Below are 22,584 nucleotides of genomic sequence, written 5' to 3'. Positions count from 1 at the left end.
ACATATAACAAATAAAAGGTAATAAAAAAAACAAAAACAATTCTAGAGATGTTGAAATATTAAGGTGATCATGCATAGGTTGTGAGTTCCACTCAGATATAAGAACACATGCATCCTTCTTCAAATGGGTTTATCCCCATTTGTCACTCCACCACACCTCTTATCAAGTACAATAAACATGTTTAACATGTGAAACTGGCCGAGCCTCGGACAACAGTTCAGCTGTGGAAGAAGCCACGCAGCAGCTGACAGTCAGGATCAGTGCCTGAAGTCGGAGCAGAGGGCAGCTGCCGAGCAAATGGGTGCTCTCTTATGAATGACAGCTATTCACCTCCCCCTTGAACATCACATGAGTGCTGCCTCCTACTCAGCACAGTGCAGCACAATATCACAATGTGTCTTCTGATACAGTAGAGCCTGGTGGAGAGGGACACGCAGATAACCTGCACTCTGACCTTGAGGATGGACATCGTCCACTGGCAACAATGAGTTTGTGTAAACAAGAAATACCTGATCTGACACACTACAGTGTTATAGTGCATCAAAACAGCCACTGGTTCTGACCTGAGAGAACATATAGTTCTGTGCCATGCAGCAGCAAGTAGGGCAGCACTAGCCACTGGCAAAAGAAAAGCATAACCTTCTTTCTCTAACCTTCACTCCTCTCTTCCACAGCTGCTTGTTCATGTCTGTTTTTCTGTTTTGGCCAGGGGTCCAGGGCTCTTTATTACATCATGTGTGTCTGCTTACGGCACACACATGCAAAAAAAATCTGACCTTTTCCTTAAAACCTGGTGTTTCTGCATCTCTGTCTTGGAAATCAACCTCTCTCACAACCCTGCCTCCTCCTCTTGTTGTGTTTCCTGACGCCAACGTCAGACAGAGAAATGGGAAAATGACCCAATTACAGGGCAAAGATAACCTGCAGCAGGAGGCTGGTGGAGAGGGAGCAGAGGAGGATGATGACAGAGACAATGAGGAGGGTTTAGACAGAAAAAGGAGCTGCAGAGGAAAATGAGAAAAAAACAGAAAAAAATGACAGAAACAGCAGGAACTGGTTGAGAAATGTGTTGTGTGTTTGGGGAAAACTGTGACTGCTTCATTGCCCCGTAAAAATTCATACACAAAAGGTAGAAATTTACACACAAAAGTGGGACTCAGAGTGACAGCAGTGCTAGTTGGCACATGGCTGGACACTGCAGAAGATGCCTGGCTGCTGCAGTGTCTCTGTTAGCCCACCGGTCCTGCTGCCGTTGATTCATGGGCAGCATCTCTGATGCTGTGTAACGACGCGGCATGCAGAGCGTTGCATAATAAAAAAAAAAGCCACGCTGGTAAACAAGGAGGGCGAGGACCACATCCTCCCACTGCAACACCACTGCAACTGTCGCTGAAATACTTGCTCACTCGTCGTCATCACACCACAGGAATGTCTGTTTCTGACAGGCAGCTGGAGGAACAGCATGTGCTATGGCGTACACACTCACAGATACTGCACACACAGCACATTAATGTCAGCAACTAGACTGCATCAAGCAAAGTCACCCTTAAGGAGAAAGCAAACATATAGCTTGATTACAATAAGTGTGGAAAGATATCCCAGAGAAACTCTTCCTTTTACATCCAGGAATTCCTGAGATATGACTGTCATTACAGTCAGTGCCAAACAGAACACACACAGCTACAAACCCACACTTTACAGTGAACGGAAAGCTGACAAGCAGTCTACTCACAAGTGCCGCTGAATTCTGTGCTGGGATCTGTGAAAAGGCGGATATCCTCTTTTGTCTCATCTGTCAAAGGATTTGTTTCACACTTGTCCTCCTCCCTGCCCTGCTTGCCTTTCTGTCTTTCACTGGCAGACTAAAAAGCAAGAGTGGCTGAAGACAGAGAGATCTGCAATGCTGGAACTCTGTCAGTGTGCTAATGCCTGGGTCTGCTCTGCCTCCTTCTCTGTTTCTCTTCTCTCCTCCCTCCCTCATAGCTTTCTCCAAGGTCAGTGGGTAGAACTGCTTATTTAGCTCCTCCCTAAGTGGACAAATGCCCCCCCCCCAACCTCATGCCCCCCTACAGGCTGGACACCCAGGCAGTAATTACCGTCATGATCCAGATTAACTCCTCAGCGTGCTCTTCTTGTGCTACGCTGGGCCAGACTTGACTCGGCTAGCTGAGCAGACCCGGGACAACACACAGACAGGATTACTGTATGTGTGTGTGTGTGTGTGTGTGTGTGTCTGTCTCGGTGGGGGGGCCCACAAGGAGGGTCAGGGGCAGTCAGACAGGGCAGGACACTCTTAAGCTCTGCAGGGGACAAAAGAGAGACAGAATGAGAAAAAAATGCATCTATGTAAAGACAGAAACATACAGGCATGAGAGAAAAATCACAATCTAAAATGCAGTGAGGTGAATCAGTGACACATTGATGAAAACAGTGGACTTTAACTACAGGGGAAAATAAAACGTGAAACTAAAGGTGAACACTGAGACTTTGCATCAAACTGCTCGTATTTCACCGCAGCAGACCAAAACTACACAGAATAACAGTTAAATATCTTAGAGCTGGCAGAAGAGCAGATCCAAAGGGACACAGCTGCAGCAGGAAGTGATCACCAGGATAGTCAACAATTCTCACTGCTTCAAGGGATACCACATCATTTCCTCTGACTCAAGTGCAGTATAAAAGGCTGTGAAAAGATCAGTGCAGTGACTGTCCAAGTGTGCGCACTGTCGAATACTTGCTGAATCGTGTGCAGTCCACCACCACCCACCCCCACTGTGTAAGTTGAAGAGCTTTGCTGACCATTTAGCTGCTTCACTCACTGGCTTTAGATCCTGTGATGGGATTAGAGGGGAGAAGCATCTGATGGGATGAGAAAGAACTCAATACATGAGCAGGAAGTACTCCTTCACTACAAGGGGAGGTACCCTGTAAGTCCACATCTGAACTGCTAGCTCATGACAATAACTGACACCAAAGGAAAACAAACTTGGTCAAATGCATTAGTTTAGGGAAAATGCTGCCTTGTTCCCAACAACAGTGCACATTTTACTATGACACATTCTGGATTGCATTTATATTGTATGCTATTGCCTGTTAAGTTGTTATTTTCTTATTTCCTGACTATTGTTCATAAGAAACAGATCAAATCCTACACAGTATATGTAAGAAGTATCACCAGTCGACATGCAATCATTCAGTCTCCACAAATACTGCTTCCATTGTGATTCAGTGCTGTACAATCATACACATTACTCTTCTTTTATGTTCACATTTCTTCTGTTAACAGCGAAGACCTCTTTTCAGAGTCTCCTAGACACATCCTTGGGAACTGGTTACATCATCTGAGGCCAAGGGAGAAGCCTTTGTTGTGAATAGAGCAGATTTGTTTTTCTTGTACTGTACTGCCACCCTCTGGTTATCTGTGGTAAGTGCAACACACTCCAGCCTTGATGTGTATTTGATGTGTTTTAGCTTTTCATCTCGAAATGAAAATTTATAATTAAGTCTCTCCTTTAAGATGGAGTTTAATTAAAATCTACTGGTGATACTGTCAGGTTGACTAATGCAATAGTGATAATGTGGGAGAACTGAAAAGACAACTAAAGCTCCGCATACAGTGTCCACACAACAAATCCCAGACTTGTGGTTATGAACTTAAAATACAAAGACATGTCACATGACAATTTCTTGTTTGTATTTCAAGAATTTTGGAACAGCATGCGCAAAAACAATCAAAAGAAATACAATAATTAAGCATGCAACATCAAACATAAAGTTGGGCCAGCCAACAGATCATTTCCACAGATTACAAGACATCGAAACAGATGAAAAAAACACAAAGCAACATCATCATAAAAACAGTAATAATTAAACTGAGGATGAACACAAGTGGATGGGCTGTTGTTACAGTACAGAACCAGCAGATGGAGGCATACAGTGTGAAATTGGTAACAAAGAAAACATGAGCGTCAGAGGTGAAATGGAAAACCAGAAATGAACCCAAGGAAACTCGAAACAATGTTTGATCACCGTTAGCTGGATGAAATTTCATCTGCAGCAGATCAATACCCATTATGTCATATTTACATCTTTTTTTAATACTAAATGTTGTTGTAATTTAGGCTAATCACAATCTTTGATACAAGGTGACTGAATGAATGACAATAAAATGGGTCACACAGAAAATGTCATCTGCTCAGGTGTGTCCAAAAGGCACATCACATAGCAAAGAAAAAAAAGGATGGGAAGGACGCTCTGGTAACGTGTAGAACGTATCAGCTCGCTGCCTAACATCAATGCCTGTTTGGGGAATATTTCTAGCCCGCCACATAGTATTGATTCACGCTCCAAATCATATTTCCAAGCCCTGCTTTTAAAATCCACTATTTTCTCTTTTATTTTTATTTAAATAAAATATCACCTCAGGCTCTGAAACATCACAACATGTTGTGGGAGGGTTATGTAAAATAAGGTAACCTGTAACGATTTCCTACCAGTACAATGACTAAGAAAAATTACACGAGGCAAGGTAAATCCAAAGAAATTTAAAAATCACATAAACATGACATGAAATAAACCAAATGACAACAAATACAGTACACGTTTTTTCCTTCCTGTGCTAACAAAAAGGCCAAACAGACTTTGAATACTGCATCAAACAGAGAAGGTTGTTCAAAACAAAGTCAATACAAGTTAATGGTAAAACAGATTATTGATCTGTAAGACTCATTAACTGCTCTTCCACATAACCTATCAAAATGTCTTAACACTGATTTGTCCGCAAGGAATCTCTTTCTGGATGACCTGAGCTGTACCAAGTAGTCTGCATACAGTGCATCAAATTACAACCAAATAAGACAGTACGCCCTAATTGTCAAGTAGATACACAAATTGTTCATTTATTATTTGGAACACATTTGTGCCTCTGAAGTCATGTTTGAAGATTAAAGTTTTGTCAAGGTCATTTTATCATGTTCATCTGTTAGCTACTGGACATAAATAAAAGCACAGGATCTAAAGTATGTACTGTAAGAGAAAAGGTAAAAAAAAAATCAACTCAGACTAACTCTGTGCTACTGCAGTGAGTAAGAGTAAGAAGCAAGAATAGGTAGTGTTTATAAGTGTTATTAGTCTGCATGGATGCCCCATCGTGACTACTGTCTGAACTGGCTCGCTGGCTGTGAACTATGACCTCACTGTAGGCTTGTACAGTAGACTGGGTCAGGTGAATGACATCACAGTGTCAAGGCATAGCATGGCTCATCATGGCAGAAAACAGGAAGGAGCACCTGATGGTAAAAACGAGGTTACAAGCCTGCACTGGAAAACAAATGTAAAAACAAAAAATCTTAATATGGTATGTGTCTTAGGGGGTATTTCTGTTCAGCGAAGGCAGTATGAGAATGAAACTATTACAGAAAAATACTGATTTTGGAGAAATGCAGCAAAATTTCAAACAAGTGGCCACAACATGGCATGATCTTTCTCTGATCCACAATGAAGTGCAGAACAGAGACACATGGACAATCCAGACATGTCATCTCATTTAAAAAGGTCCAGCATATACTGATCATATTGTTCTTCATTTCATTACACTGTCTATGATGAGATACTGTAGCTGATCTGATTCTGTTCTCTGAATAGTCTCAGAGCTGTATCAACCATCCTGTCACTCAGTTCTTCACGAGGGCGGCCTCTTCAGGTAAAATCTCTGTTAGCCACCTCATCACTTCAGTTTAGCAGGACTATCTCTCTGCTGTACACCTTCAGGGACTTCCATAGGAAGTATTGTCAGATTAGGCAAAGCAGGCAGGCAGGGTCAGTGGCATGACTGGTTAGAGCAAGAGACCAGAGGCTGGGGCTTCAGCTGTGGTAGCTGGGCACAGCTGCCTGTTTCTGGGAGAGACGCAACAGCTCCTCCCTGATGGCCTTGATCAGGGAGGCAGAGGAGTGGGTAGGAGGCGACGTGTCCAGGGGCTGTGGGGCTGACAGATAGCCCACCCCAGGGGTGTCTAGGTGGACAGGGGGTGCCGAAGGCTCTCTGATACTACTTCTGGGCATCTGAAAGATAGAAGAGGGCAAGTAGTCAGTACAGTCCAGGAAGTGAAGACAGGAAGGAACAGCCAACAGAAAATGAAAGAGAAGAGGGGAGGAGGAAAATAATTGGAAATAAAGAAAATAGAGGAAAAATGCATAAAGAGTATCAATGGACAGAATTAGAGTGGGAGAGGAGAGAGAGCTAGAAGATATATTCAGAGCATTACAAGAAAACTCAGTATATACTGTGTACACACTGTATGTTGAAAACAGAGAGATCTTAAAGGTTAAACAGGCATTATTCCCTGTTCCCTAGAAAACATCAACACCAGCTACGCCTGCCTCTTGATACCTTCTGTAGCCTCATTCACAAGACCATTTTTCCCTGCTGACGATGTTTATGTTTACAATCAAGCCACAGATATAGCTTCATTTTTATGAAAAGCTCTGTAATTAATTAAAACTGTAGCTTTTGCAAACCTTTCAGGAGACAGCGAGTATTTACAGAAGCACTTTACTGTACGGAGTTAACTATGGGGTTAGAATAAGATATATCAGCTTGTGGATACATTCGTTGATAAACTTGTTCTTACGATCAGATAAATTTTGGTCTTTTTATTGACAATAAGAAAAATAGATAGAAAAAAGAAAAAATGAAATGAAAAATTTAAAAATGTAATTTCGGTGTTAGTGGATAGAAAACAAGACCTTGGTCTTAACGAAACGAAATCTGTGAGTCACTCACTGCTTCTTTTTCAGGCTCTGTCCTGGAGAAATTATCATCATGGTAGTGGTTCCAGCCAATGCCTCCGTTGTGGCCTGGAGGAGCCCTGACACCTGCTGGGTAACCATTCATCCGGCTGGACAACCCCACCTGTGTGAGATGATGGAGCTGGGCGCCTACACACACACACACACACACAAACACAAACACACATACACACACACTCATCAAATCAGAACTACAGTGCCTGACACTCGGCCCTCAGCAGCCCCTTTAAAATACGGTGATACAGTCCTGAAAGCACTCTGTCTCTCTGCCGTGTTACATGCTCTATGGTAAAAGCCAGAATCCATATCTATCAGCAGTGCCATGCCAGTTCCTTCAGTAATCTAAGAGAGAGACAAATCTCTTTCAGTTGACAGGTTCATGGGGTGGAGTGTGTTTGCCACAGCACTGTGGCATCCCGAAGAAGTCTAAAATAAAGTGGACGCAAAAGTTAAACACTGTATGAAGACAACAACAAGTTAATGGTTGTAGATGTCTTATTACATGACAATATTTTGTATTTAAATGAAGCAGTGACAAGTGGAAATAAGATCAAGACTTTGCAGCAACATATGAATCCAGCAGTATTAACATTCATGAAAACAAGACTAATTTGTATGTGCCTGCATGTGTACAGTTTCTACTAGTACCTGTAGTTCCTCCTACTGGTCGCGGTCTGGCAGATGAGGGAAGCTCATCAGCATAAAGGCCCCTGCTGGAGTACAGGCTGTCTGGCTGGAGCTGCTCACACTGCCCTGCTGTTTCTCCTGGTGGCAGGTAGCTTGAGCCAAGGCCCTGCCTGAAACACAAAGAAATGTAATGCCATTCAGTTGTGATTTAATGAAAAACACGTGGTGACAAATTTGTTGGAATTCTTCTCGGTTTCAGTCTCTACGTCGTTAGGTGAGCAGAGCCTTTAAAATACACTGGTGTCCAGTGACATATGAGAGTGGACAAACCTAACGGACAGTGTGTCAGTGGTCACCCTGATTCTACAATTTTTTGAGTGTGTGGTATGAGAGATAACTCTAAATTAGTCTCATGTGGTTTGCATAATCTCAAACGTTTCACAATTTACAACCACAAAGCATAACCAAGTTGCTGACAGCCACATTAGTTCCACTGTGCTCAGATTTCCGGTGGTGATATGTTGTTTGGCTACAAATACATCATTTAGGCTTCCTTTGGCTGTTCAGTTCTCTACAAAATAAACTGAATTCATGAAAAACCTTTTGAAATATTTGGCGCTAAGTTGCAACATGAATATGTGAGTGTGTTTTGGTCTGTTTGGAGCTGGTTAAGAGACCAGCGCTTGGACCTGTTCCATTAAACCAATAAAATAAAGATGACTCTTTTTTCATTATTCATGAGGCCCCAACGCACTGGATGCAACTAAAGGATTCCCTCTGGGTATAGTGGTGGAAATCTAAGGCTGTATAGATCAATAAGGCATCCTTAAGGTGTAGGAAGTAGCGAACATCATATAAGTATATGATTTATTAATTTATACATGAACACTAGATCTTCATCTGCTGCTATACTAACCTTGTTATCAGGCCTTGGACAGACGGAGGGGACATTCCCAACTCAGTGAACCTCTGGGGAAGACAAAAAAAAAAAAATTCTTAGAAAAGCAAAGCAGTGCTCTTCTTATTGCTATATACTACAGTATATTTGGGCAGTGGGACTCACACCATATAAAAGAGCATACATTGTTTTTACCAAGCATGGTTTTCTTGGATATCCTCCTTTGTTTTGTTTTTTTTTGTTTTTTTGGGGGAAGGGGGACTTTTTGCCTTTTATTCATATAGAACAGCTGAAGATATGACAGGAAAGGGGGGCAGAGAGAGGTCGATGACACGCAGCAAATGAGCCACAGGCGGGAGTTGAACCTGTGTTCGCTACAGAGGACAGACAGCCTCAGTACATGGGTCGCACACCCAACTGAGCTACAGGGGCACCAGATATCCTCCTTTTTTAATAGATGGCCTTTTACAGCATATTAAAGCACAACGCAGAACCAACAAATAGTTTTTTATGGCTCCTCTGTTCACTGTTAAGTCTCTTTCTGTATTCGTCATCTGAGGAGAACATGGGTGTTGGACTGTAAAGTAGTGATTAATGTATGTATGTAATTTATGCCATAGTGGTAATTAAGCTATAGCAAAAATAGAAATATGCTTAGTTTTAGTACGAGTATAAGTAGAGTTAGTATAACCATTATATATTATACTTCAGTGTTTTCCCTGAGAGTTCAGAACACATGTATGATGCTGCCATCACAGTTTTCCCTGCTAATCTTCACAGCTTTCTGTAACACTAATATAATGCTGTGCCATCTCTAAACAACTCATAACTTATTTCACATGTAATGCCCCTGGGCACTGAAAACCTTTATTTAATTTTAGTGTAGCTCTTCCCTTCACCATGAATTTCAAAGAAAATGATATGCTATAGATAACTTCTACTTTGTCTCTTGGCAGTTCCTCCTCATAAAATGAAACACAGCGAATACAGTGTGTCACACATGCACTGTATTATGGACTCTTGGCTTAATGTGTTAACAAACTGTGGCACTGCATAAACGACCCTTTGCTGCTTTGCACAGTCCTGAAAATACAGATATTAGAAAATAGCCTAAATATAAGCTCAAAACAAATGTAAAGGCAAACAATGATGCTTATTATTCAGAGCTGTGATATGGCCTTCTCTGAAACCAGCCCACACCAACAGAGCTAATGCACACCAAGTATATGCAGGGTATACTACTGTGGAGTCTTAGGAGGCTGTAAGGCCGCAGCTCTATGGGGTGACAGATGGAGGAATACTTAACTGATTAGTTTGCTTAGAGGACACGATTAAACTAGAAGCTACAGGCTTCATGCTGGCAATGAGCTGAAAAAGAACTTGAGAAGCGGAGGAGATAGTGACTACAAAGGGTTTTACATGTGTATGTTTGCTGCTACAATTGTAAACAGGGAGTCTATGTGTCTTAGTCCACCGCCAGATTAGTGAAATGAACAGATGCATGGCAGAATAAAGCTTACAGGAAGCTAAACTAGCAAAAGCTTAGAGACCGTGGACAACTACGTTGTTGACACATAACTGTGTTCGTCATGACACAAAAGCAATATGATTTGATATGTACTGAATGGTTAATACTCCCTCTTGCAAATACAAACACCAGGGATTGTCTACTTACACCAGGGTAAGGGCCAAGAGGTGGGTACGAGGGCCCCCAAGGCCTAGGGCCGCGGCCTGGAGGGCTGGATACAGGGGCGTTGGTACTGACCCCTGGGAGAGTGATCCCTGCTGTGCTGCCCTGAGAGGTGGGCGACACTAGCGCAAAGGCATCGTCCAGCAGGGAGTGCATCTGCTGCCGCGCCTCCTCAATGGAGGGCTGCGGAGGCATGTAGGGGGGTGGGGGAGGGGCATGGCCTGGAGGAGAGGCAGCAGGACCCAGGAAGACATCATCGGTGGGGGAAGGGCTCCTGTGAGGGGACCCCTGGCCTTGGTCAGGATCCGACTGAAATTAAAGCAACATGTTTATGGACAGTTAGAGATTCAGGTTACACAGCATGCATAAGATTGTACAAATGTGAAGAGTTTCTAGTACTACTCACAACATAGGCCACATTGTTGACTCCAGGACACTTTCTGTAAGCAGCCTCACTGTCTTCAGTGATGAGGTGGTCTTTGTCTGCATCCATCATGCCTCCGTTCAGCTGCTCCTTCATCCTCTGTTTTGGAGAGCGCCTTCCTCGACCACTGATGAACAAAAGTTAACTAATCTTTACTTTAAAGGCCAGAGAAATGCATACAGCACCACACACCCATATACAAGTGATGATCATGACCAAACAAGTGCAGTGGCCCAGAACATGAACCTTTTCTTGGATCCCATAAAGATGGAAGCCATCTGGGCATCTGGGTCCAGGATCTTATCGATCTGTATCTGTGCTTTCTGATAAATGCGATCCTGGTTCTTCGCATCTCCAAGGCTGCTTGTCATGTCATCCATGGCAGGGAAGTCGTAGTGGCCTTTCCTCTTGGCACGCAGGCGTATCTTGTTACGATGGTGCTCAATTTCTGACTTGTGCCTCAGTGCTACCTGGATCTGCGGAGAAAACAACCTCATTAGACAACGTCCTTGAAATCTGCATCGACTGAACTAACTGCAGATGAGTGCAGCAAGCAGGACGACAATATTTATGCTGAAAAATAGAATTCAAGTCTTTGATTCCTGTGTATCTGACAAAAATAAAAACAATCTGGGATTATAACATTGTAATTTTCACACAAAACAGGAGCAGACAACAGTGCCTGAAGGATAATTCACAGTATAAAGTCACATGACTCAAGGACATTCCTAAATCCTCTCCTTCTGATTAACACATGGCATTTAATGTTTTAAAAAACAAATATAAAATGTAGCCAACCTCTTTGTTGATTTGACTGGTGTCAGACAGCTTGCCATTGATAGCTGGGCTGTGCAGTGGTGGGACAGGCATGGGCTGCATGGCGATAAGCTGAACTTTGTTGGGGAGTCTCCTGCTTGCATCTGCGGCACGAGACATCCGATCAACATGTTCAAAGATGGAGGCCGAAGACAACTGCTCGCTTGTACCGTTCATGGGAGGAGGACCTGAGGAAGGAGAAGGAGAAACAGAGGCCATTATTCAGCACAGTGTCGTCATTGTAAGTCTACATGCTGAACATGAGCGCCTACTGCATAAAGATCTCTATGAAACAATTACTTTTTCATTTAAGTCAGAGGACTACATTTGACTCAAAGCATGGAGTAAATGTTTCCGGCAGCAATGTGAAATGAATACTGACTTCTATCTCTAACAACTGAACTTCATTTCAAACAATAGCGTGGCCTTTGTTTGTGGAGTTGATTGTCTCTACACTGTGACTGACAGCACAGCAGACAGTGATGGATGGTGAGAACAAGTCCAACACAAAACTGCCACAGAAACAAACAGACAACATAGAGACACAGCTGCTCGAGGTCAAGCCTGAGGTCTATGGAGACACAGACGGAAAGAGGACAAACTCTTACCAATTCTGTTTTTGCCTGCAAACAGCAAGAGAAAGGAAAAAACTGTTTATTGAGGTGAAGGAGATGAAATATAAGAAATGAACATGTAAGTGGTCACTGAATGTTGACAATAAAAAAAAAAAAAAAAAAGATTAGCAAATTGAGGTCTGACCACGGTGAGCGCTGTTTTTAAACATTTAGAAATGAAAAGAAAAATAAAGGAGAAGCAAAGACAGTGAGAGAGAGGGAGAAGCAACAGGGAGGATACATTTTCAGAGCTGATAAAAGCATCTCTTTCTGCTTTTATGAAGTTCATTAATCAGAGAAAAGAAAGAAAGGAGCTGTTTCTGATGAGCAGAAAAAAAACACACAGATCAAAAGACAGACTAAATGAACAAAAAGAAAGATGGTACATTACATAAGAGTGAGCATGTCTCATATGCAATCTCCTTCTAAACATTGTGGCAGAGCATATACAATCCCAGGCAGAGATTTATCAATAACAAAGCAGAGACCATTCCTCTGTGGGTGAGTCAGGCTGCAGTCTGTGTGCCTGACTGCCTCTGGCTCCAGCACATAGCCCCTGACAGACATTGCAGGCTTGAATCTATCAACAAGCTGTCAGATAGAGTAAATTCAGCTATTTTTCCCCTCCTATTCCCTTCCCTGTCTGGACGTCTTTGTCGACCACCGAATAGACTTCCTACCAGGTGTTTCTATTAACTTCACTGTTCCCCTCTGTAATCTTCATGTCACTGCTTGGTTTGGTGCTGCACATTTTTCAGTCTTTGTCTTTTTCTCCCCTGCTCTCAATCCAGCCCTCTTGTCAATCAAATCACGCCAGCTAGAGTTCTAGAGAGCTCTCTCTTTATCTCTTCATTTGTCTGCAAAATCCCTTCAGTTTCCTCCATCCCCTCCCCCTCCTCTTTGCTCATTTTGTTTAGAGGAGTGATGAGTGTGTTTCCAAGGCCACTTGCCATTTAAAACATTGATGGGGACCTTACGGGTCTGCTTGCTGTCGCTGGGCGTGGCGTGGCCTCTCAGGTTCTCCTCAGTTGATTCCCGCTCACTGGAATGGTCACTTACCACAGACTCACCGTCAGATGGCGAGATCCTGCCAGGAGAGGACACATCACATATGAATAATAGAAGCCCGAGACAACATGTTGAAAAGACATGCATAAACAAAAATAAGGTTTTTCCACAAAGGTAAAAGCTGGGTGGAATCTTCCAACAAATGATAATTTGATTTAAAGCTAGTGGTAGGAAATGGATAAAGCTATTTCCACTCACAGAATGATTTAATTCCCAACAACAACACCTGACTGTATGAACGTAACCCAGCTATGGTAACATTTATTTAGTGGTATTTAGTGGGAAGGTATAGTAAATATAGCAAATGCACTAAATGCATTTGTCACAGCTTAATATAAATGATATAGGCAAACTGACAGAACGCAAGAGTGAGGATCCATCACTGACTAGTGTATAAATAATTGATCTGAGGATCTGTCAAAAGCTTTTTGTCTGTTTGACTGTCTGTCCCAAACGAGGCGAAGGAAAAATCAGAGCGTTCAAGTACAAAATAAGCTCTGTCAAAATGGTGAAATAAACATGCTAATATCTATCAGGCAGAGGATAAAAACCAACTCTGTTGTGACCGGGTTGTACATAAAGAAAGACAAAAAATAATCAGAACCTAATAGCAATCAATGAGTAAAATACTAGTCTGAAATTCATGCCACTCTCATGGACGTTTTTCTGTTATGACAACACAAATTATATAGACACAACTTGATGGTGTTAATGTTTCCATTTCCATGAACTCGTCATGAGCAATTTTGTAGGCTCATGTGCAGTACTTAGAAGAAGCACTGACCTTCCTCGTCTTCGACCGCTGCGAGAAGCCTTGGTGGAGGAGGCTGAGTTTTTGGATATGGGAGTAGGGATCTCCCCATTCTCAGACGGACTAAGACCATCTTTAGTGGACACAGGCAGGGGTACAGGGCCAGAATCTGGAGGTTCCTGAATCACCATGACATCTTCCTTACTCTGCTGGCCAAGATGAAGCTTGGCAAAGTCAAAGCCTTTCACACTTGGAGCCTGCAACTGAGGATAGAAGAGAAGGGAAGAGGGAGGAGGGATACAGCATTTAAGGAAATAAGGAATGGAAGGAAAGGGGAAATGTGTGTAGCAGAAGTTACAGAGGTCAGAGAGGGTGTAAGAAAAAATAACAGTACTGTAAATATTTAATTACAGAGACTTAGTCAATTTAATGTTCATCATCTTTAAGTGGAATCGCATTTGAATATGGCATTAATCTGCAGTTTAAAGCAGCAAGTTCAGACAGTGACTAGCCAAGGATGGTAAAGTAAAATTACCTCAGAACAAAGAGTTGTGAGTAAGTGAAATAACACCCAGACAAACAGACAGACAGAGAGTTTATAACTAGTCTGAATGGTTGATGGATGGGTGGGAAGGAGACAGAAAGATATCAACGAATAAAGAAAGAATATGACAGAGAGGGCAGGAAGAGATGGAGGGAAACAGTGAGCTGCTTTGCACTGGTGGGGGATGGATGCAGTGAGACTATCTGAGATCAAAGCTCCCAAGACTTTCCGTCAGCAAAGGAGTAAACGGAGGATGCCGAATCTCAACTCAAAACTGAGGGAGAGGAAGAGTGACAAGTTAACTCTCTGAATTATACAGAGACTCACTGACTTCACTGATCCAAAGTGTCTGGCTAAAGAGAGCCTTGTTGGTATAAACTGCTTATCTAGTGTGATGCTTGCCAGTATAAAACTGCTAATCCAAACAGAGAGAGTGTGTGTTTGTGTGTGCTGCTCTCCACACCACATAAACAAGGCCAGTGATTGAACGGGAATGCATTCAAAAATCTGCAGCTGAAATAGTAAAAGCCATTTCATTATAATTAACACCGAGACTGAATGAAAGAAAACACACATTACAGATGTCTCTCGCACATCACACTCAATACTAGTTACTAGTTAGCCTGGTCTAACGGTTAACCGGGGAATTGCAACAAACAGTTGGTCCACACAAAATATCATCTATAAATCTACTAATTCCCAAGTGGTGAGGTAGTAGAAATCACACACTGAAATCCACTATGATGTGTGATACTGGAGTTTCTGTGTCTGGACATCACAGCAAGGCAAAACAGGATCCTAATGTCTATCAACACAAACAAGCACCAGTCACTATGGCTACTGAGCAATATACCTCCTCCTTGGCTCTCCTCCCTTTAGTTAACCCCTTCATTCTGTCTTCTTTCTTCATTGCCCCTGTTTTCATTGTCACTGCTTTGCTCCCTTGTCTTCTTTGCTCCTCTGGTTTAATTCCTGTCTTTCTGAAGCTCTCTTTTTCCTTATCTTTGTCCTCGTCTTCCTCCTCCTCCTCCTCTTCCTCTTCTCCTTCTTCCTCCTCCTCCTCCTGCTCCTCCTCCTCCTCCTCTTCTTCTTCTTCCTCTTCCTCTTCACTGCTCATACTCTGTTTGCTCTTGGGAAGAGCTACAGGTCTCTAAGCAAAAGTAATGGAGGATAGCATAAATACTTGGAGTGATGATGCTATTAGCTCTGTATCGGACATATACCTCCCCCCCAAAACAAAAGAAAAGAAAAGTTGGACTACACTATCAACTATTTACTACTTTCTATAATGACTTGAACAACTACTGTTCAGACAGCAAACACGCACATTGTCTATGTCTCATCTATATTTTCTAGAAACCACCAGACACCATTCTGTACCTTCCACCTTTTAACCTCCTTCGCCTTCACCTCTTCTTCTTCTTCCTCTTCCTCCTCCTCTTCCTCCTCTTCTTCCTCATACTCCCTCTCAATAAAATCTTTTTTATCTTTTTTAGTTGGATGCAGTGTCTGGAGAAGGGAGGTCCTTGATTCTCTGAGTGAGGTAGTAGACTGAGAGAGGGGGACTGATGTTAAGTGACATGATTGCGTTAAGCAGAGAGGACAAGCTAAGTGGCAATTACTTCTGCACATTAGAATCATTCCATCAACCCAATGTGGAGGGTTTAGTTTATAGCTCAGCTCAAGCAAAAAAAAATGCAACTGGAGGGAGACGAAAGCCAGAGAAAGTGAGAAAGATCAACTAGTAAGTAAGGAGGCTGAAAGAATACAATCCCTCAAACAAGCCAACATGTAAAAACTACCCGTTTTAGAAATGGATTGAAGTTGTATTCCTGACTTAGTAATGGCAGCTGAGAAACAGCACTGCAGGTGTGTGCTGCTCAGACACAGATCCAGTTACTGCTGTACCAAGGAGAGTACAATCTCTCTGCTATTGTTGTTACTCAGGGCAGCACAGTAGAGATGCCACATGCCTGTGCACTAGTCCCATGTGTCTCCTTCACATTAACTATCACAGATAAAAAACACTGCTAAATTTCATCACGCATAGTGAACTTGGGACTGGAACAAATGTTTAGATGATAGCATTGGCACTGCTGAAAGTATTGTTATAAATTTGCACTACAATGCAGTATAGTTTATGTTAAATGCATAGTAATCTTTGGTTAACTTGACCATTTTCTCTAACAGTGAATATTTGATTTTTTTCAGTAGACTGCATAGCAATTTCATCATTGTTTAAAAATTGTTCATCAGGGTATACAGTATCTCAAAGAGGGATCACTCCATCTGTCGTGTCAGTTAACTTCAGGGAAAACGAAAGTGAGAGAGTCAATACGAAGACAGAAAACACATGGTGTTATTTCTATTTAAAGTGAAGGCCAGCTTTTCAATTATCACAAACTGAAAATAAAATGAGACAAATGGGAACTGAGGGGTATGCAAAAAAAAAAAAAAAAAGTATGTAGGAAACCATCAAAAAGTTTTGAATAAAACAAAAGAGCAGCCCATTTCATGTACAAGGAGCATCATGACTTCTAGTCCAGCTCATGTCCTTTAATAAGTCTCTCTAGTGGGGTTATTAAAGTTTTACAAACCCCATCTAAAAGAAGAAATGATGAAGTCCATATTCTGCACAGTCCTACAGCACATTCGTGGCAATGACAGATGCACCTAATTAATTAACAGTTCATTTGGATATAAAAGTGCGCTCATCTTCCAGGCTTTCCACATCAGCTACCTTGAACCTTTTGGTGCAGAACACAGTAATGTTTGGAAAACTGGTTTGACCATGAACATAACACACTAAATACAAGATGTCAATGTACAACAGTAATGCGACTGTCCACCAACCATGGCTGTCCTTCTTGGTTTTTCAACTGCTCTTAAATTCAATGTACCAGTCATTTAATAGAAATGTCTGACATTTTGGCATTTTGTGAGGATTGCCTGTTATGTCTTGAGGAAAATTAGGACAGGGACATGGGTAGACTGGTTGTCTCCAAAGCTCTAAAATACAACAGCTCACTAATTTACATGTTATGTCCAGTTTGTTTAATGTGTACACACTGGAAAGAGCCTTCTGAAATACTGCTGATGTTTGATGTTAGAGCAGTGGCTGTCTTGCCAAGTACTGTCAACTTCCATAATTCAAATACATAATTTAAGGAATTAAGTGCAGAGCTGAAAAGAATTTGAAACACTGACACAGCGACACTGTACGACACTTATTGGACTCTACCTTCTGTCTCTGTTGGATGGAGGTCATGGCGTCCGGCTGGAACTCCAACTTGTCTGTCCGACAAAGTTTCCAGTACAGGATAGAAATGATGACAATGACCACGAGGAGGGGAATCACCACCCCAATGACGATCCACAAGTTGGTGTTCTCGCCGTCAGATGGCGAGGACGCCACCTTCTCCACAGCTGCAGAGAAAGACATTTTGAGTTTTTAGTTGAGCTTCAGGCAGCATACTGAGTCATTTCATTTTTGTATGAGGTGAAATAAGATAAAAAATGTCTTTATTAGTCCCGCAGTGGGGAAATTCTCATATTTCAAACCTATGTTTTTATTCACTTTAACAATATTCACAAACAGCTTGACAATGCAAAGCTACACATGCAGTATCTTTGGAGTGCTGGCTCTTGTCTCAGTGCTGTAATCTTCAATGCATACCTTCATTAGTTTTAATTAACATTAATTTCATCTCATGGGAAAATACCAAAAGAGAACAGTCGGCACAGACAGAGAACTCCCTTGAGGGGCTCCCGTTAGGCCTTCATCCCATGTTTAGATTGTTAATGAGAAAATATTTTTGATACAATGCATGCAGGGGGAGATAATTAACTCAAATGTTACTATAAACATACAAAGGAACACACAGGAATTAGCTTGTATCCTTTTTTTATTTCTTATTAGGAGCTCATGTACAGTTTTCCTAATATGGTGTCTTTTCTCTTTCTTTCAGTGTCCCCTGGTTCCTACACTTAACCAGCTCTGCTGCAACTAGAACTTGAAAAGTTACTTTGAACTGTAATTCCCATAACAAAAAGCAAAACAGTTCTTGCAGTACTCTGTATTGTATCAACAAAACAACAATGCAACAGCAACAACACTAAGTATAATAATAAAAAAAATTCTTAATAAATAGGGAAGTCCCCTCTTTCCTGTCTATACCCACAGCTAAAAAACATTAAACTCTCTGCCAGCAGCCAGGAAAATGGCAGTGACTCAGTGTTTTGCTCTAGGACAATTCAGCAATCTGGACTCAAAGATATTGGAGCATTAAATAAGCTTGTCCATGTCAAGTACCATCTCGTTAATCATACATTACTTATGTCAGTTATCTACTATTTGAGAGGTACTCACGCTGTGCCAAAATTCCCTGGACACGATATCCTAAGATGATGGCAGCCCTTTGAACATCCATGCTGTTGAGTAGGTTTGCTGCTTCATCTGCAGGCATCCTCTGACCACTGGGACCCTCCACAAAATACACTATCTCCAAGGGATGGTCCACTCCCACCAGTCGGCTTGCACTTACAACCTGGCACAGAAAAAAGAACAAGAAAATGCTGTGAGTCATTTGCCCAACAAATGCAAATAAACATTAAAAATCATACATTAAAATAACAGGTTTCTGAACAAATATCCATCTAATAAGATGTAAGGCCACCCTCTGTCATAGCTGTATACTGTTATCCAAGTCTTGAATTGTTTGTGTTAAGCTACTGGAGTGGTTTATGTGATTAAAGAGGTAAAAATCTTTGAAAAATGTTTGAATCTGGCAACTGTCGAGACCATAACAGATTTTGATTTTGCTTTATTCAGCCATGCGTTTGGGGGCTTTAGTATGTTGGATGTCACGTGGAAACATCCATTGTTCTACAGGACACATTGTCTTGTAAGTGGAAATTATGCCAGAACCCTGTATTCTTCAGCCGTCATATAATTACACAGAGCAGATTACCAGGCATAATGACAACTACAAAATGGCTGCTGGTGCTGTCCACCACTCCTTTAAACAGATGGCAGACATCATGGCATCTTATGTCTTTTTTTATGGCTTGGATTTCTCAGTTTTGTAGTTTCAAGTCTTTATACCTCTGTTGGTGAATGTTTACCACCGTTTGTCTTTTCTTTAATTGTTCCTGTTTGTTTCTAACTTTGAGAACACGCACATAGTGAGGTGCAGTCGTATTTGAACTTAAATTCAAGTACATCATAACCTTACGTGGGTGTGTTTTAATTCTGATGTTTCCATGTGTAAATGTTTACCTCACTGCAAAGTTACAGCTAATGCACAGTACTCAAGCAACTGGAAAAGAAGTGCTTTCAAAACATTGGATGCATACAAGATGAAGCTCGACATTCTATATTATAAGTGGAATGGCTAAAGAAAGCCCTAATGAGCAAAGTGTCACAACTTCAACTATAAAGATGACTTTTAAATGGAGAGGGTGGTATATATAAAACCCTGTAACATGACTCATTTTTGAGTTTGCATGAGCGCAGATACAAATCAGGCACCAACTATTTGGTCTTGTTTGGTGCCATATGCTGTGTTAAAACTTGCTGTGTAATGCCCCTGATAAAAGATCCCTGGGAAACTGCACATTCAGTGGGTCTCTCTCTGATCTGACCTGACTTAAGGTCTCCACTCACAGAAATAAAGTCAAATATTTTATTGTATTTATTTATATGTATTGTACACCTCTCTAACTTAACATGAACTTGCGTAGCTCTATTTGTAACAGCTGTGAGTTACATGACTGTAGTTTGGTCTATTATTTTATGTAGAAAAAATATTTATATGCACTAACACACACTGACAAAAATGCGTAATGATAACCCGCTCAGAATATATACACTCATGTTCTTATATTACAATTAAAGTATTCTATCCATTCATCCATTTTCAGTACCACTTAACCGTCACGGGGGGACTACAGCCTATCCCAGCTGACTATGGGCGAGAAGCGTGGTACAACCTGGACCGGTCACCAGTCAATCACAGGACTGCTACTTCTACTACTACTTCTATTCATTGCTGAAATATTTTTTTCTCCATCTTGTCTAATGTATGAGTGTGAGTGTGAGTGTGAGTGTGTGTGTGTGTGTGTGTGTATGTGTGTGTGTGTGTGTGTGTGTGTGAGTGTGTGTGTGTGTGTGTAGTCTCCCTCTGGATACCCTGAGGCGCAGCACGGTCTGCTGTCTGCATTACTGGAAAGAGTAAAGCACAGGTCATGCCTGGGTTGACACAGAAAAACGGCTGGGCATGCTCCCTCATCCAGGATCTAATCCAGTCCATGCACAGTTATTAGAGTGGAAAGATGGAAACGTGATTGTGTGTGTCACTGCCCAACCCCAAGACAGCCTCCTCTTTTATCTGTCTAGGCAAACTCATAAGGTATTCTCATAGGTGACAACACCATACTGATTCTGTCCTGACAGTGTAGGGCACGTGTTTGAGATGTGTGTCTATGTGTGTGGGTGTGTGTGGTAGAGAGGGAGACAAAAGATTCTGCTGAAGCTCAGACACTCAGTTTGAGGCACCTCACTTTCACTGTATCCAGCAGACACAGACACACACAAGACACACACAAGATGAGCATTACAAATGTAAAAAATCCAAAGTAGCCTCAGTAATGACAGTATCCTATCAAGGCTGGAGGGAACATAAACACACTAAAAAAAGTCTTCTATTTATAACACATATTAATATTTGTGACTGTGAAAAACATAATTTTAAAAGATAGAAAGTACACCACAGTCTTAAATTAGAGATCTAATTTGAGCACAGACATTCAGGGTTTAACAGACAACAATATAGGAGGCAGAAAGGTCAGAAAGAGTGAGGCTGCTACTCATTCGTGGATGATATTTATCACTCTGACAGCCTCCCTGTTAAAGGACCACCATAATCACTCAGACTTCAGGAGGTCATATCAAATATGAATCTCTCGTCTCCCATAACAAGTCTCTTTTATCTGAGTGTTTTGCTCTCTCTGTTCCTCTGATTTCTGAATACTTTAACAACCTTGCCTCAAATCTCCCTCTATAATGTCTACCCTCTCAACGACAGGGACGCACTGTTCATCACACCAACTGCCGGATACAGACAGAGAAAGAAAAACAATTAATAATTGATCTGCTCTTAGCAGCTCCGCGGCTCACAGGAGCTCACATCAAGTAACAGGACCAGAGAAATGGGGAAAAGGAGAAAGAACAACGATTCATTAGGTTGTGGCCTTTGAGTGGCTTGCCCCTTGGCTGAATGGGATGCTGTTGCCATGGAGACAGAGCCCTATCCTGTCCCCTTTGAGATGAGCAGAGCAGGTGCGGAGCGAACCCACAAAAGCTAGAGCCTGATTAGTAAAGCAGTAAGGCATTCAGTGGTAACAAACACTGCAACGCTCCCATAATGAGGCCTCAGTGCCTGGGCAAGGTAGTTAGAGAGCGCTTACATCAGGGAATAATGATATAAATGGCACAAGAAAGGAAGCTTTTTCAAGATTTAGTGAATAATCCATTACGAAACTTCCAGTTAAAGAGTGTTGAAAGTTTTGTTGCATAATGAACAAGAAATAAAACTCGCAAGCATGTTTTGAACAAACACTACCATGTTTGTCTCGATAATAATTAAAGAGTATCTTTTCAAGCCTAGTTTGCTTTTATTTATTTGTAAGGTGATAAAATTGGTCTTCTTCGTAACTATTGTGGTTGCACTTGATTTGTGAAATTGTAAAACAGACAATACATTGAAATAAAGAAGAAAACCACACCAGCTAACTGATTCACTACAATGTCACGTGATTTAAGGAAACAAATTTCAAAACTTCTATTTAATACAATTTGTATTAAAATTTGTATTAAATAGAACTTTTAGATTAGATATACAGTACCTGAACACTGTTGTTGCCTATGGTGGTGGCTCTCTTAACTCGTCTGACTAATCCCATTGCCTCCCCGAGTAACATGGCCACCCGGCGCTCCATGTTGGCTTGGAAGGTCCTCTCACCCACCTTCTGGTCCAGCACTCCCAAGAGCACTAAGTGCACCAAAAACAACAAAAAAAAAAAATACAGAGTATCAGCACAAAATGGACTAAGAGTTAAGGGCCTGTAGCACCTTTTCCCCCAACTCAAGCATCCTACCTGTTCTAACCCATGAGGAGCGAAGCAGCTGGCTGGTATTCAACTCTGGATAATGGAAAGCTGTTGGAAAAAATGTGAAATAATGCTAACTTAAGTTCATTTTTGGTCATCAGAATCAGAAAACGCAGTAGTTATTACAGAAAAGGTGACATATGAGTAGATGGACATATCTAAAATATAAAGACAC

At 41.6% G+C, this 22,584-nt stretch overlaps 2 protein-coding genes across 6 annotated transcripts in view; both read right to left on the bottom strand.

Moving 5' to 3' along the window:
• The window catches only part of mical3a (microtubule associated monooxygenase, calponin and LIM domain containing 3a), an 81,392-nt gene extending 79,430 nt beyond the window's left edge, over positions 1 to 1,962 (bottom strand). For both annotated transcript variants that reach the window (XM_046395515.1, XM_046395516.1), the window contains exon 1: positions 1,734 to 1,962. The gene's annotated coding sequence lies outside the window, so the exon portion shown is untranslated. The remainder of the gene's footprint in view (positions 1 to 1,733) is intronic.
• Positions 1,963 to 3,680: 1,718 nt separating this feature from the next.
• si:ch211-1e14.1 (UPF0606 protein KIAA1549) overlaps positions 3,681 to 22,584 on the bottom strand; it is a 37,439-nt gene continuing 18,535 nt past the window's right edge. For 2 of the 4 annotated variants that reach the window (XM_046394843.1, XM_046394844.1), the window contains exons 8-21: positions 22,398 to 22,457; positions 22,146 to 22,291; positions 18,610 to 18,787; positions 17,482 to 17,666; positions 13,730 to 13,959; positions 12,828 to 12,964; positions 11,246 to 11,451; positions 10,694 to 10,923; positions 10,430 to 10,574; positions 10,009 to 10,332; positions 8,352 to 8,404; positions 7,457 to 7,605; positions 6,783 to 6,937; positions 3,681 to 6,061 (exon numbers count right to left, since the gene is read on the bottom strand). In XM_046394843.1, the coding sequence (XP_046250799.1) occupies positions 5,864 to 6,061; positions 6,783 to 6,937; positions 7,457 to 7,605; positions 8,352 to 8,404; positions 10,009 to 10,332; positions 10,430 to 10,574; positions 10,694 to 10,923; positions 11,246 to 11,451; positions 12,828 to 12,964; positions 13,730 to 13,959; positions 17,482 to 17,666; positions 18,610 to 18,787; positions 22,146 to 22,291; positions 22,398 to 22,457 (2,396 nt within the window). In that variant the 3' untranslated portion in view covers positions 3,681 to 5,863. Of the gene's footprint in view, positions 6,062 to 6,782; positions 6,938 to 7,456; positions 7,606 to 8,351; positions 8,405 to 10,008; positions 10,333 to 10,429; positions 10,575 to 10,693; positions 10,924 to 11,245; positions 11,452 to 12,827; positions 12,965 to 13,729; positions 13,960 to 15,093; positions 15,391 to 15,620; positions 15,792 to 17,481; positions 17,667 to 18,609; positions 18,788 to 22,145; positions 22,292 to 22,397; positions 22,458 to 22,584 lie in introns of all 4 variants that reach the window. The other 2 variants (XM_046394847.1, XM_046394845.1) reach the window with 2 other exon arrangements.

The sequence above is a fragment of the Scatophagus argus genome, chromosome 7, assembly GCF_020382885.2.
Source record: "Scatophagus argus isolate fScaArg1 chromosome 7, fScaArg1.pri, whole genome shotgun sequence".
Lineage (NCBI taxonomy): Eukaryota > Metazoa > Chordata > Actinopteri > Scatophagidae > Scatophagus > Scatophagus argus.
This window is presented reverse-complemented; position numbering and strand designations above follow the sequence as displayed.